General features: G+C 30.0%; 1 protein-coding gene across 7 annotated transcripts in view; it reads left to right on the top strand.

Annotated features, from left to right (window-relative positions):
- The window catches only part of LOC128680377 (octopamine receptor beta-2R), a 108,525-nt gene extending 92,196 nt beyond the window's left edge, over nucleotides 1–16,329 (top strand). For 6 of the 7 annotated variants that reach the window (XM_064436801.1, XM_053763477.2, XM_053763474.2 and 3 more), the window contains 4 exons: nucleotides 2,609–2,822; nucleotides 4,954–5,139; nucleotides 7,886–8,147; nucleotides 10,058–16,329. In XM_064436801.1, coding sequence (XP_064292871.1) covers nucleotides 2,755–2,822; nucleotides 4,954–5,139; nucleotides 7,886–8,147; nucleotides 10,058–10,789 — 1,248 coding nt within the window. In that variant the 5' untranslated portion in view covers nucleotides 2,609–2,754 and the 3' untranslated portion in view covers nucleotides 10,790–16,329. Of the gene's footprint in view, nucleotides 1–2,608; nucleotides 2,829–4,953; nucleotides 5,140–7,885; nucleotides 8,148–10,057 lie in introns of all 7 variants that reach the window. The other variant, XM_053763479.2, reaches the window with a different exon arrangement.
- Nucleotides 16,330–16,657: the final 328 nt, after the last annotated feature.

A 16,657-nucleotide genomic window follows, 5' to 3' on the forward strand; every position in this document is an offset into this window, starting at 1 on the left:
AAATTTGTCTTACAGAGGTAAAATTTTCCACGTTGCCTCTGTTTCCATGAAATTCGAGGCGTCATAGCCACGAATGTAACTGGGACTGGGAGAGAGGGAGAAAATACAAGATTCCAAATCACCACACTTCACTTTTAGTACTGCTTCATTCCGACTTCTGATTGGTCGAAATTTCATAGGAAATTGCACATTAGTGTACGTCCGTTGGCTACAAAGAGTTGAAATTGTTAGAAGCGGCATTTTTAGCATTCTGTATCTCAGAAAATAAAAACGAAAGCACAGATTCCTATTTTCATTTCATACTTCATAATAATATAGTATCGTTGAGTTAGTATTCCATAATACAAGTCTCGAACTTACTTTGGGGCTAGCTCAATCTGTGTGATTTGTCCTAATATATTTATTTATTTATTAATAAAAGTAATATAAGAACATGAAACATACTTTCGAAAAACTAATTTGCAGGTAATCTAAATAAAATTGTTTCTATAAAAAATCGTAAATTTCTAAACTTACGAATTCTCCTACATAATTTGGCTGAAATTACATTCTTTGATTTTGTCTCTCCATTTCGGTGAGATATTATTATTATTATTCTCTATCTCATCTGAGCGTGTTCCCGGTTTCCTCATCCGTTGAGCGACGGAGCCCAGGGTCCCCTAAGTTGCTGAGTTATTATTAATACCTATTTGTTTCTAGCCGCATCTAGTATCTGACTAACTCATTCAACCGTTGACCTCCCGTATAAGTTTAAATAGAGTTTTCCCGGTTGTGCTGGAATTAGTACTATTGTTTTAAATATAATCCCGCTTTCATATTATTGTTGTGAAAATGGGTTTGTTCATATCCAAACATATAAATTGTTAACAGTTTCGTAACAATACTATTTTCATATTATATTTGTTGTGTTTTAAAAATAGTATATATACTATTACTACATGCGATCGTAAAAGTCATGTCAGATGTCTTTAGGTGACTTAAATAAAATCCGACACTAGTGTTAGCAATTAACACATCTGAAATTAAATAAATGAATAGGTACTATTTATTACGCAACGATCAGTATTTGATATTATTACTAAATTTTCTTATAATAAATTGTTTAAGGTTTAGTTTTAATTGAGGATTTACCTATAAAATAATATAAAACAATTTGTTATTTTGTTAGCAAATAATTTTAAGTGACAAATTCGTCACAAATTTTTCAATGAAAATCAAACAATGTGTTCGATGTTTGTATGCCATAAGCCTAATCTAAGATCTATAAGTTTAACCCTCTATGGGGAGACAAAAAAACGTTTACGTTTGTGTAATGGGTGACGTATTTTCAACCTCGATGAATGTTGTATATTCGTAGTATTGTGCAACCATTGTGTTTCTGCGTATAATGGTTTGAATTGGTTGTATATTATTGAGAAACTGTGATAGAAAACTTAGTATTTTTACAAGCTTTTATTTGCGATTAGAGTTTGTCAATCTGAGTTTTTCCGAAATAGGTACCTATTAAGAAAAACACATGTTATCTGGTGTTTTAAATTATTACGTATTTGTTTGATTTGATGCTCTTTCATTCCACCATACTTTAATGTTTTTTATAATTTGTGTTTCGATAAAGACTTGACCATAAAAATAAGTGCCAGTAAATTTGAATTTGTTGAAAATTTCAACAAAAAACAAAACTATTGCTTTATAATAATATCGTTATAAATAAATATTAACTTGTCATGTTGGTATGTTAATAATTTTGTTATTATCAATTTCCGAACGTCTTGTTGATTTAAAAAAAAAGTATAAGTTTACCTTATTTCATATAAAAAGCAACAGATTTTCATTTTGAACATGAAAAATGACATTTCACCGCCTGTTTCCAGTTTGACATCTGTCAATTATGAGTTGACAGCCGTAATTTATAAAAGGGAGTGCGGTCAACATTACACAGTCCGTTTCTGTCAGAAAATACTGGACATGGAGTCTTTTACAGGTTTTTTTAACCCCCGACGCAAAAAGAGGGGTGTTATAAGTTTGACCTCTTAGTCTATCTGTCTGTGTACCTACGTACTGCTTTACGTCATGTCTGTATCAAGAATTAAACACAAAACCGCTTATTCCCTTACAGTCGACTTAAATTTGTATTGATGAAAACCATATTTTCTTAGTTATACTAACTCATAGAATAGTGCTAGTGCCTTTTTTGGTGCAAAAAAGTCAAAATATTATAGAAATTAGACCTCTACAGGCACGTTTTCACATTCAATCATCAATTTTTTATTTATTTATGGTAATTTCTTAACAAAGAACGATTGGCATTTAGGAATGACCACTCTGAGAAGAAATACCGGAACTCATTCAAATAGTATTGGTCTCTATCAGGCCAGAAGGGCTTATTTTTATTTCTTATATAATTTTTAATAATATACCTACTTAATATATAAAATAATATGCAATAGGTCCACTTTTTGTACTTTTACAAATTGTTTTATATGCAATAAAGCAATAAAGTGTAAATAAATAAATATAAACATGTTTGTCACAAGTTTATGTCCAAGAAAAGTTACGATTTGTAATTGTCTCAACAGAAAAGCTACACAACATTTTACTATTGTTACAGAACACAATGAGATGAGCACAGATGTCGGCGGGATAGCGGCCGAAAATGAATATTAAAATACTTGAAAACTCAAAAACGAAAGCTGTGAAGAAGAAAATGAACAAAATTCTCTGCGAGCTGTTTGAGAAAGATATAAATTTGTAATAATGATACGTGGCCGACAGGATATCGCCGACGGAAACGCTTGCGTAAAGGAAAAGGGAATAAAAAGAAGGTAAAGGTAAGTTCGAATTGGGAGATTATTCTAGAACTTGTTTCGGATGTTTCAAATGATATATTAACAAAGATGTTGCCCGGGGCTTCGCTCACGTGGGAATTTTGAGATAAAATTTAGCCAATAGCAATCTTGGATAATGTACGTTTCTAAAGGTGAAAGAATTTTTGAAATCGGTTCGGTAGTTACGGAGATTACCCGCTTCAAACATTCAAACTCACAAACGCTTACCTCTTTATAATAATAATTTAGATATTACTGATTATAAAAGCGACAGTTGGGAAATGACTTTTATAGGAGTAATTGGAGTCTTTATAAAAGATTATTCTAGATATAGCTTTTCATGTCTTAAACGATAAATTAAACTATATTATAGATGCAAAAGTTTGTAAGTGCTCTGCGCTCTCTTTCAATTTTTAATCTTTAATTCGAATTTGATTAAATATATAATATTCGTATAGATTACATAAGCTCGCTGTGCTCCAAAGTTTGTATATTAAGTTTGTATGTAAAAAAGATTTATATATATGTGGGAAGCTTTAACATCAGATCGCAGCCAATTCCACGAATCTTATAAAGGCAAATACTTGCAAATAATTAAATGTTCAATTACTTTAAATTTACTGAACGGATTCCGAACTGATTATTTGTACACGGATAGAATGTAACTTGAAATATCACAAAATATACTTTTTATCTCGAAATTGTCACGGGAGCAAACCTCCGGGCTGCAGCAGCTACTTTAACACAGAAATCGATAAAAAAATATTCAAAAAAATCTGACACGAACACATTTTTTGCGCCGCCTAAGAGAAATACGAATAAAATGATTTTTTTTTCAGAATCAGCCCGATACGGCCAGGGTTTTAGTAATACGATATTCTCAAATAAAATCCTCCTCTTTGATGGTAGTCGATAACCTTTTTCAGATTTTCGGATCAGATTAAGTACAAAGTAAATGGATATTTTATGTATCAATGTGATGTTTAGATCCGCTATTATTGTGTTTGAATAAAGTATTTCGAAAAGAAAATTATTATCGTCGATTGTTTATTATTCTTTTGCATATCAAATTAAATGTAGGTAATATACATTATATATAATATTTGTGAAAAACTTTTTTAAATCTATTCTTGGTAAAACTTGATTAATAAAATTCACACATTTATCAATGTTTTCGCATTGAATAATTTTTAAATACGGTAAATTTAAGATTCGATCGGTCGTTGATTGTGAGCGAGTAATGCTTGTACCAGAAAACTAACATTTTCTACGTAAAACACTTGAAGATAGAAAATCAAATTACAATGTAATTTATGATATAAAGCAAACAACTTTTAAAATATACTTTGTTATCATAGCTTCATGCCACATTTATGTGAAGATGTTTGATATTCATAGTTGTGAATAAATCAACGGAATTGTTGCTCCTGTGGTGATTACTAGAATAATTGTTTAGTCGGGTTGGATCCCAGTAAAGAGATGCGAGAATTGAGTGGCTATTTGAGAAATATTATTATTATAAGGTATACCTCCTCCTGACGACCTCGGTGGCGAAGTGGTAAAGTGCTGGCCTCTGAACCGAGAGGTCCCGGATGCGATCCCCGGTCGGGTCATGATGGAAAATGATCTTTTTCTGATTGGCCCGGGTCTTGGATGTTTATCTATATATGTATATGTTATAAAATATAGTATCGTTGAGTTAGTATCCCATAACACAAGTATAGAACTTACTTTGGGGCTAGCTCAATCTATGTGACTTGTCCTAATATATTTATTTATATTTATAATATATATATACTGACTTGACTGTGTTATTCCATTATTATTTTTAGGTTTTGTGATTCGTTGTTTTTGCTTGTTAATTAACATCTATCACTTTATTTCTACACCAGATGTTGCATTTTGAGATAAAGCCTATGTAGGTAGGTTTAAGGTAGGCTTATATTGGCAGTATATTGGCTATAGCCTATAGCAATCTTGAACAATACACCTTTTTAATGGTGAAAAAAAAAATTGAAATCCGTTCGGTACATTCGGATATTACTCGTCTCAAACATAAAAAACTCACAAACGCTTACTTCTTCATAATATTTTTAGTAATCCATACTAAAGGTGTGTCTAATTACAGATCACATATGGATCAAAGAAACGGAACGAACGTCACAGCCACCGACATCGGCAACTTGACCGACAAGGGTACGCCAGAATGGACGTCAGAAGTGATGTTCAAGCTGAGAACCAGCGTTTTGCTGCTCATCGTGGTCATGGCAGTGCTCGGGAACCTCCTGGTCATTGTCAGCGTCATGAGACATAGGTAAGATAAGGAATTAATCATTACATAGTTTTAAATAAAGTCGCTTCCCGCTGTTTATTCCTATTTACGCTTAGATCTTTAAAACTATACAACGGATTTTGATGCGGATATTTCTTATAGATAGAGTTATTCAAGAGGAAGGTTTATATGTACCCATGCGATATACATAGCTTCTTTTTTACAGTCGAGGACATTGGACAGGATGTTTATCTTGCTATGTATACTACTACTAAAATTCTCACGGGATTGGAAATAATTCGCGGAATGGAAGTCGCAAGCAAAAGCCAATTTAAAAAGAAATTCAAAAAGAGGTGACTTTTGTCAAGTGTTTGACACTTTGGTCACTTACAATCGAGTCACTTTAGCACTAAAACTTTAGATACAAATCAGAGTATTCTTTATTATCATTCGTTTAAAATCTAGAATGTGTAGCTTGATATTTACATTCCATTTAGAATACCTCTAAATTTTGAAAAAATATACTGAAACAAAATTGGAGCTCCACAAGGCACTGTTCTGGGTCCCTTAAAATTTATTACGATAAATTCATAAACATTAATACTACGAAATTATGTACCTATTAACTGTAAAAATGTTATTTTAAGATTAATCCATTGTTCCTTTATAACAATTCTTTTTTAATGTGAAAAGTCAACTGTTTGTTTAGATGACAAAAATATTTTTGTATTTCGCATAAGTATATTCGCATTTCATATTTCTTGATAACTTTTTCCGCTGATAACTTTCAAAACTTTTAAATCAGAAAACAAATAAGAAAACAACGTATTTAACTTTTCCATTCAAGCTAGAAGTTGTGGTATCAATTTACTAGTAAATGTGATATATTTTGTCCTGACTCGATCGTTAATTGTGTACCCTTGAGCTGATCGGATAAATCACAACTCAGCTAAGTCACCGGTAATATCAGTAATCTTACAATAAGGATTTAAATACGTACTTTGGGGCTCAAGTGAAGTAACGAATAAATTTTCGCTAAATTTGATTTCTAAAAATAAGTTTTTTTATATATGTCTGAGTTTTATTACTTACAGAAAGTGACTTCGACGAATTTGGTTTCTAAAAATAAGTATTTTTTTTAATAAACGGTATATTTTAGCTATAATGAACTTAATATAAGATTAGCTTTTTTCTCAGAATATTTTGATATAGATTTCACTCTGATTCTGATGAATGTATGACAGAGAAATTAGAGAAAAGAGTGTTCTGATGCAGATTTCTCTGTCACACATTCTGATGTAATAAAAAAAGTATAAACAAAAATAATGATGATAAAATATTTGAGGTTATTTTAAACACAATTTATGTTGATAAGAAAATTACAGACTTCTTAGGAATGGGTAGATAAATAGTAATGATATGCGTATATCATAACCTAAAAATAAAGAAAGTTCCAGAAAACACCCCGAAAAGGATAACAAATAACTTGAAGCTGTAATCAAATTGGTGTGATGACTTTTTCGTATAACCACATTGTTTTCACGTGTACACTACACGGCATTAAGATTTGACCATGACCAATTTGAATGTAATTTTTTTTTGTGCAAAATGCATCTCATACTCGTAGCTGTTTGCAAGTAACCGGATAATATAGGTACTAACTAAAACGACGAAACATACAGACAAAAATTGGAAAAAAAATTTTGGCTTCTATTAGTCCAATAAAGAATCCCCATAAATTTCTTTAATATCCCCTATGTACAGACATGTACATAGTACATAGTGTATAGGAGATATATCCCCTATGTATATAGAATAGAAAATGAAATGTCTTGTAAATAGTTTCATTTTCCAAGTCATGGAAATGTTTTCAGAAATTGAGACACGTGCTTGGGCCATATTTTCGCCACCCAAGTATACGTATTTTCATTCGGATCCTAGTCCATTAATCAATCTAAAACAGTGTTTTCAGAACTTTTTTCCTTCTACATAAAATGTTGGCCCATTTCGTATTATACTTTCAGATTTCTCTTTTTTTCTTGCATAGGGAATAACTTATTATAAGGCTAAGTTTTTCATCTGAAGATTTTGATATAGATTTATCTATCCGGCTCCATCCAGACTGAGACCAGCAAAAAATCTTCATATGCGTCGGATTCAAAATTCGCAAAGAGTATTTTAAAAAAGAATTTTGTATTGTGATTTTTTTTTTACTAAATACTTTATGATGATGTGTTCAAAGTCATAATTTTAGCACAGTTTGGGAAGTTCCGACCTAGAGTCATGCAAAGCGACAATTAATCAAATTCTGTCTAAGCCAATCAGCTAAGATTGGAAGAGTAGCTTCGTTAAAGGATATTCAATTGAACAACGTTGGTATGTCTAAAAATACAAAAAGTTAATTATTTTTTGAATGTGATAATATAATAAAGACATACACTTTCCTTTAGACATAACCTTATGGTGTAGACAGAACCGAAAGATGCGAAACTCAAATTTATGTAGGTACACATGTAATCTATCATTCTACAACATTCTATCTAGTATATTCAAAAATAAATATGTTATTAACTTCACGGCTTATATAAAGGGATTATTTATTTATGTATATGTTATATATTTTATGTACTTACACAACATAACAGTGTAAATATAAAACTTACAAATAGGAAACGAGGACCTAAAATTACTATTCATTTCTAAAGAAATTACTTCCAGAAATTGAAAAAAGATATATTATTCTACGTTGCCTCTTAGATCAAAATCTAAAATTGTCTACCTCTTTCAGGAAACTCCGCGTCATCACCAATTACTTCGTGGTCTCACTGGCGTTCGCTGACATACTCGTGGCGATGGTCGTAATGCCTTTCAACTTTAGCGTCCAGTTCAACGACGGCCTTTGGGTATTCGGGGAGGTCATATGTGATCTTTGGAACTCCTCTGATGTTTACTTCACCTCGACGTCGATTCTTCATTTGTGTTGCATCTCCGTGGATCGTTATTATGCCATCGTCAAACCATTGAAGTATCCCATCAAGATGACAAAAAAGGTTAGCATTTACTTAATCGTATTTTTTGTATTTTTCATTTTTATTGCCTACTTATTTTTTTGGCGGTGACTTATAAAGATGAAAAATGTCAGTAGGTTTAGTATCATTATGAGGTATAGTAAATATAATACCCACACTGGTCCACCAGGTAAATAGTGTCACCGCAGTCTATGGATGCCTGCAAATTCCACTTTGTGGCCTAGGATCTTTTGCCACAGTACCCTGGAATCACACCGCCTCTCTCTCCCTTCAAACCGGAATACAACAATGCACGCACTGCTGTTTGGCGGCTGAAATAGATGAAAGATCTGTGAAAAATTTTGTATTTATTAAAAATTCCAACTTCACACATTACTTATATGACAAAAGATTTTTTCTAATACACTCTCAAAGAAACCTATATATTTATAATGGAAAACACGAATTTAAAAGCATTTGCATAGTTATAGTAAAACTTTTGACAGGGGCCTGTGCTTTTTGAGCCATAGAAAATTTGTTTTTGCACTCAAGCGAGTAATTAAGTAGGAGTTTGTTCGCCCTTTCAAGTTCAAATGTAAAGGAACTTGCAAATTTATGTTAATTTCTCGGAATTTTCTTCAAAGTTCGAAAATATTGTGGTTTGATTTATGTTTTTTAAAAATATATCTAATACTGGCGCGGACCTTGTAACCTTAACCACGTGAACGATGTCGCGAACATAAGCTTATATAAAATATTTATATCAATCAATCCTATAATCATTCAAACAATATTTGGCACAAGTTATGATTAGGCTTTTGGTTCTAATTATTTTTTGGTGTTTAATTTCGAACTGCGACAATATCTTAAGTTAATAGACTGTATAATATCTATCATACCTGTTTCGCCATTTGCTGATGAAGTATCTAACAGATCGAATAACGTTAAAAATTGTGTTCTACAAGTATTGGATAAGGCTAACGAGACAATAAAATTTGTCTACGAATAGCAGGTTAGTTGTCTGTCAGATTACGATACGAGTATAATATTTTATTAGAAAGTTTTGAAATAGTTGGTAAAACAGTAATTGTGATAACATTAATGACTTCAGCACAGATTTCGTTGTTAATAAGATTAATCTTTTGATCTTCGTGTGATCTTAACAACTGACGTAAAAGCTAAGCTCGGGAGCTTATGGGTGGCTTCAAAGCTCGAGTTCGTATAACCTTCAGACCTAAGAGGTCGATGTTAAATCCCTACTCGTAATTAAAATAGGGGTTAGTAGGGAAAACTATATTTAGAAATAATGAAAATGGTTGGTATTTAGATTAGTAATTACAGTTCGTAAACGATTTTGATGATATATCTCTCTTTTTGAGTTCGTTAATTGCTGACACAGGTCTCAGATTTTATTGAAGTCACCTAAAATGTATGACATAACTTTTACGACTACCTACCGATCACATACATACTAGTGAGTGTAAACTATCAACCAGTATGCAGATCTTCTCACTAAGTTATCCTTCACCGAAAGCAAGTGCTTTCGGTGAAGGATAACTTAGTGATACCATCACTTGATGGTCGATGAAAACTGCCATACATGAGTCAGATCGGTATACAAACTCATGTGGCACGAGTAGGACACACCCAGAATCGCGGACAAATAACTGTGATCGTACAAATATTAGTTCGCTGGGAATCGAACCCAGGGCCTCCAGACAGGGAATGAGCGCGGTAATAACTACGCCAAAGAGGTCGTCAAATAGTCGTTTGATCTGCGAATAGAGAAAAATTCCTAATTCCTAATAATTAAAATAAATAAATAATTAAAATTCCTGATATTTTTATAAATTAAAATTCCTAAATTCCTAATATTTTTTTCCAAATTTACGAAGGCAAATGAAATTCCGTAGCAGTTTCACATAAAACTAACATGTAAAAATTTGTTGCAGATGGCTTTTGTGATGTTAGCAGCAACATGGCTCAGCCCGATAACAATATCCTACGTACCGATCTTCATGGGCTGGTACACGACCTCTGACTACATACAAAACAGACAACAACAAGAATGCAAGTTCATAGTTAACAAACCTTACGCCGTTATTTCCAGCTCAATATCCTTCTGGATACCATGTACAATAATGATATTCACGTATTTAGCTATATTCAAAGAAGCAAATAGACAGGAGAAAGCGCTTCACGCAAGAGCTGGTAACGCTATGTTGATGCACAGACATTCACGAGAAGTTGGTGATAAAAATGGAGCGTTACATATAAACGCGAACACACCAACTAAAGATAGAAACATACTCAAAATGAAAAGGGAGCACAAAGCGGCTCGAACACTTGGAATTATAATGGGTGCGTTCATTTTGTGTTGGCTACCATTTTTCTTGTATTACATCTCGACGTCTTTGTGCGATTCGTGCGACTGCCCCGATGTGGTCACTGTTATAATGTTTTGGACTGGTTATTTCAATTCGGCGTTGAATCCGATCATTTACGCGTATTTTAATAGAGACTTTCGCAATGCGTTTAAGAACACTTTGGCATGCGCGTTCTGTAGTTTTTGTAAGAGAAGTGCTTCGGATTTGGATGCGATGGAGAGATTGGATCGAAGGGGCTCTGCGCAGCTGAGGGTGCCTATTCCATCGAGAAGGGCCTCAGATCTGACATCTCTCTGAAAGAATCTACAAGTGACACGAGTCTGAGGCCTAGTGAATGTCAACGAAGTATTTTAGGCCAAATGTACTTATTTCCAAAGTTGATGTGACTGAGTTTTTTTAGATGTTGCTCTGTAAATATATTATCATGTTCATTTTATAGTTTGTATAGGTTCGTCCTCAGTGTCAGTGAAAATAATATTTTAATTATTATTTTTAATTAGTTGTTTTAGATCATCTTTTACGTAACTAATTTAAAAAATAAGAATTAATTAACACCAAATAGATTTATTTTATTTATTTGCAATCTAGAACTAAATGTAAACATATCCGGAAAAAATATTTTTATTTTACAACATCATCATTCATCACATTTTAACCAAAGAAATGTATTTTTCTTAATTTAACAATATTGTAAATATAAATTAGATAATCATAAACAATTGTAAAATAATTAGAACAAATATATGTGTGATTTCGAAACTATTATCAAATATTTATAAACAATATAATAGGAATCTAAAATTATAAAATTCTTCCTGAACTGACTGGTGAGAGTATAGCGAATCACTAAAGTCGCGTGCAAAAGCTAATATCTTCTTATAAACAAATTATTGAACTGAAATATTTATCCACTTGAGATGTAGTACAATTGATTTTTTTTATTAATTTTAGATAAAATCAATATTGAATGTTTTTTTTTTGTTATGTTTTGTTCTCGAAAAAAAAGATTTCATTTCAAACGAAAAGCCGCGCAATTTTGATGTGGTCAACAACTAAAATCTATAATATATAAAGCATTCATATTTAAGTCATTTAATAGTATTTTTCCATCGATATAAAAAATATATTTAAAAAGTATTTTAAGATTGATCTGTCTTTTTAGAAAATGTAATCGTTTTATACGTAATGTTTAAAAATATGTAAATATTAGATTAAGTTTAATAATAATTTATGAATCAAATGAGGCTTCATGTAGAAAAGGCCTAATCATTGTATTATAAAGGCCAAAAATTAAATGTAAATATTTATCAAATACATTTAAGTATAAAAATACATATTATTATACCGACAATGTGTTTAAGTTTTTTTTATTATTTATATTAAATAAAATCTTCATATATTTTTATTTATATAATTTTTCAAAACAAAACAACAACTTCATTTTTATTATTTTTTATTAACCCGATAAATATTTGTTTCATTTTTATATATTATTATAAGTTTTTTCTAAAGAATATAATTTTTATTACTAACATTTTAATGTATATAAAATTACACGGGTGGAATGATACTTGTACATAGGTACTTTAGGTAAGTAGTTATTACAGACATTTAGTAATTAAAATATTTTGTTTAAACTTTGATAGGGAGATACTATAAAGATATGGGGACAAATAACGCTTCAATAGAAAAACGATTTTTAAAATAATTATTGATGTGCTATGATTAACTTTATAACAAGTAACAACCAGTTAGATTCGGTGTGTCAGTGTTGTGTCGAATTAAAACTGTTATATTATAATTATAAAGAATAAAAAAAAAATAACTTGACTAATCTCATTTGTCTTCAAGTGTTCCAAGATGTTAAAGGAATTTAGTTCGATTCCATAATTTTAAATTTTGTAAATTAAACAATTTTTACTTCCATATTGTTAAAAAAAATTTTATTTAAATATTACTCTGATTCGACTGGGTATTGATTTAGATAACATTTTAAAATAAATTTTCATTAAATAAAATATTTTTTATAATTTTGCGTTATAATTTATTTTATCTTTTGAACACTGTCATTGTGGCTAAAGCTTTTCTTCTTTCCCGTGCCTACTAAATTATATTAGTGTCCATTTAAAAATATATAAATATTTCAACAAATATAAAATTATTTACACATGAGATTTATCGTCCGCTGCGTGACGCGTCATCGCTTATCTCAGTCACACATTTTTAGAATGAAAGAAATGGTACCTTCTTCCAAAAATTCAAAAGTTTGTGACTAAGGTACTTCTTATTACTTAATCAAATGCGTAAATAATTTTAATTTAAAATTTTCATACCTATGAATGTTCTATGACAATGCGACATTGTAACCAGTCCTAAATTTCCCTTTCCAATAAAATTCTAACTGCTATTGTAAATTCAATGTGTCTTCCTTTGAAATAAGTAAATTAGGCTCAACTTATATAAAATAGAGGGAATACATAGAAATTAGATTAGCAATTTTAAAATAAATATTTAATGCCAATTTATAGTATCTGTTGTAAATAGTGTGCGCAAATAATTTTGATTATAAATATAGTAAATAAATAAATGCGATTTGAATTCACATCTGAATAAATAATAAGGTTTTATGAATGCTTAGCAACCTAAATTCAGACCCAAAGATCATCTCTAGATTCGGGAGTTTAGTATAATACACTTACCAAATTCATGCCACCAAATGCGTTTGAATTCATTGTTAAATTATATCCCAAATTAAAAACTTCCAATATATATTTTTTTGATATTAAAACCGTGATACACTGACTGACCATTGTCCACACATTTCTCTATTGGAGGCGAAAATTTTGAAAAACAATAATTTATTTGCGATATTTATAAATCAAAAAACAAAACACACTCAGGCTGTATAATGTAAAAAAAAAGTAATAATGAATGGTTGTGAATTCTTTAGATATTACAACTAACTCTATAAAATTAACCATGTCTTGTTTTATTTCTAAGGTCCGAAATTAGTAGAATACATTTGAATTTCTTATTTGTCTATTTGGTTTAATCTCCGTCCAACGCTTTTGTTATTTAGGCTTCCTGGATGTTTCTTGGAAGTATTTGTAGAAATGATGCGACTTTGGAAGCTTGTACATATTTTATTCAACAGTCGCATTGATAAAGTAGATCGATTCTCCTTTGTACATATTTTGTCTTAAATTTTTATAATTGGTGTCCTTAATTCTGCAAGATTTAATTTGCCACTAATTGTGCTAAGGTGTCTATAGATTATTTTGACCTACCAAATTTTATTTATTTAATAATTACCAGATAAAAGTATAACAATAGTAACAATTTTAAACTTCGCCCTGGTGTATGCTGTAATGATTTTATTATATAAAATGGTTTATCTTTTTGAAGTAAAAATTGACTTGCTTGAGATACTATAAAATAGCCAAATTACAAATGAATTGAGCAAACTTTTTATTTAAAAACGAAAGATGCAATATGCTTACAGATTAAACATGTTTGTAAAAAATAATTTATTTCTCAAATAATACATTTATTTATTTAAAACAATGTTTAGACAACATGAATGATGGATAGCTGATTTCTTAGTGATAATATTGTTTTTTATATGTTAGCTGAAAGCAACAGTATTGTAAAGACTAGACTTATTGTCGTACTTTGCGTGACGCGTAGTCATAGTGTGTCTTTTATCTACCTGTCTCAGTCTCACACTTAAAGTGCATAAGATGGGTGATTCCCCCGTCTTTGTTACTCTTACGTTGTACGACTGAGAAAAATATGTTAATGATAAAAAAGTAAAAATGTTATTCCTTTAAACATCTTAGAACTATATATATATAGGTGTATAATATATATTACTGCGCGTCACGTAGTGGACGTGCCCTGCAATGGAAACAGCAATATTATATAATAAATATGACAGTAAATCTTTAAACCATTTTAATGTAGATTCTGTGTATAGTATAGAATTTCGAATCTACCGTTGCATCTTCGTGATAAATGTCTAGTAAATAGATTTTTCGGAAATTTTAATATAGATATGTTCCCATTTCTTGAAGTATGTCTTTCAATGTAATATATTTCTTATATTTATAACAATATTTTCGAAAATAAATTGTTATGTGAGTATCAACTTACATTAACTGTTAAATTTAACACATTCACTGTTAGCAAAAAAAAAATTAAATATTAACTTACCCATTTTTTGTTTCTAAATCAAAATAATATTTAAAAGTCATACTTCAAGAAATAGTATTTAAGGGAAAACGATGCAAATGGTATTAAAGGTGGATAATATGTATATTCCAATAACGTTTCCATATTCAATTATTTGTATAATATAAATTTCTTATTAACAAATATTACAATCATTTTCAACCTATGTTTTTGTCATATAAGTTTGGAAATCCGTAATATAGTGTGTAAATTCACATATCTAGTATATAAAATAAACTTTAGAAATATTGTTTAATAAAATAAAAAACAATTATTGTGTATATTATATTTATTTTATCAAGCGATAAAATTTAATTTACATGATTCATAAAGCAACTGTTTAGGACAAAAGAATAATAAAATCCTATTTTAACTAATAATAATTATATATTAACAAATTCTTACTATATTATTATTGGTTAATATGTAATATAATTTTATTATAACAAATTCTTCACAAAATCTTTAGTATTTTAAAAAATATGAACTTAATATTTTAAACAAGGCTTATTTAAACAGTTAGCAATTATGTTTCATAATATTTTGAACTGTGATAGTTTAAAAATTATAGTTACCATACATTAATCACAATTTTGTTATGTTATTTCAAATTTTATATTTATTTGATTAATATTGTAAGAACTTGATCAAATCACTATTTATAAACTGTTGTAAATATTAATTTATTGCCACACAAGTGATAATTATAAGAATTTGTAGTCAAATCCCACGAAAAATAAGCTCATGAAAAAAAATATTTTTTAATACATACTTGCATATTCTTTGCACCAAATTTACATATTTCGAGCGTAATTGATTTAAAAATAATGTCACTCTCGGATGAAAGACATACATATGACATACAATATTATACTTACTTATGTATGACATATAGACTGAATAAACTATAGACAGAGAAAACTAAATACATTTTCATAAATTTCATTTCGCTCATGTAATAAAGAGAGAGGCGTGTTAAAATACATAAGAAGAAACGGAACAGAGATATCTTATCTTTCATCTTGTTGCTTTATGCCGGGTAGTTGTATGAAAATGTTTTATATCGTTTGTTACGCTAGTTCAACGTGTTTGTTTTTATTATAAGTATATGTGTACATGTATGTCTATCTGTATGTGGCATTTAAGCAACCAAATGACTGAATCTTTCAAATAAAAATCTATATTTTCATTTTCTATTTGAAAATGTATTTAATCGAGAGAGTTCTTGGCTCTGTTTCACAAATATGTGTTCAGCCGATTGGAAACCAATTGTTTTTTTAGCATATGAGACGATGCCAGTAACTTTGGAGTCAGGAGATTAATTTTTTTTATTTAAAAATCTTTTTAAAATAAGAACGACGAGTTTCACGAAGCCTGCGGTAATTAAAAGGTAATACATAAATATTTTTCACTATAATATTGTTTCATTTGTGATGAGCTTACTTTTTGTGGGTAGACGATAAGTTTAAGTTTTGGCGATTATTGTATGAAATTATTGCTTAGAATGTCTAAATTATTTCGTGAATGCGAGCAGAGTGTTTAACATAATTATGTGCGTGTAATCAATGCTTTTTTGCAAAATAAACGGAAATTGTTTCGTACATACATTTTGAGGTTTCATTTTTAAATAATGAAATAGGAAAAAAATATGAAAAAAGTAATTGAGATGTTTTATCTGTTGTGACAAATCGATTAATTTGATTTACACCGCACACTTGCCAAGTTAAACTTGAGTTTAGCGAGACGGCTCTCCTCTGACCTTGACCACCTCAAAATGGTCAAAGACGAAATATTGTATCCATTTGGCATTTGAATCCCATCCTAGACTAGGGTCCTTATCATTATGTGGATGCAAATAAGGGATTCAAGAACTATAAATACCTATATATGTATATATATATATTAGCATATATATATTCTATAACAAATACATAC

The sequence above is a fragment of the Plodia interpunctella genome, chromosome 24 (genome assembly GCF_027563975.2).
Source record: "Plodia interpunctella isolate USDA-ARS_2022_Savannah chromosome 24, ilPloInte3.2, whole genome shotgun sequence".
NCBI lineage: Eukaryota > Metazoa > Arthropoda > Insecta > Lepidoptera > Pyralidae > Plodia > Plodia interpunctella.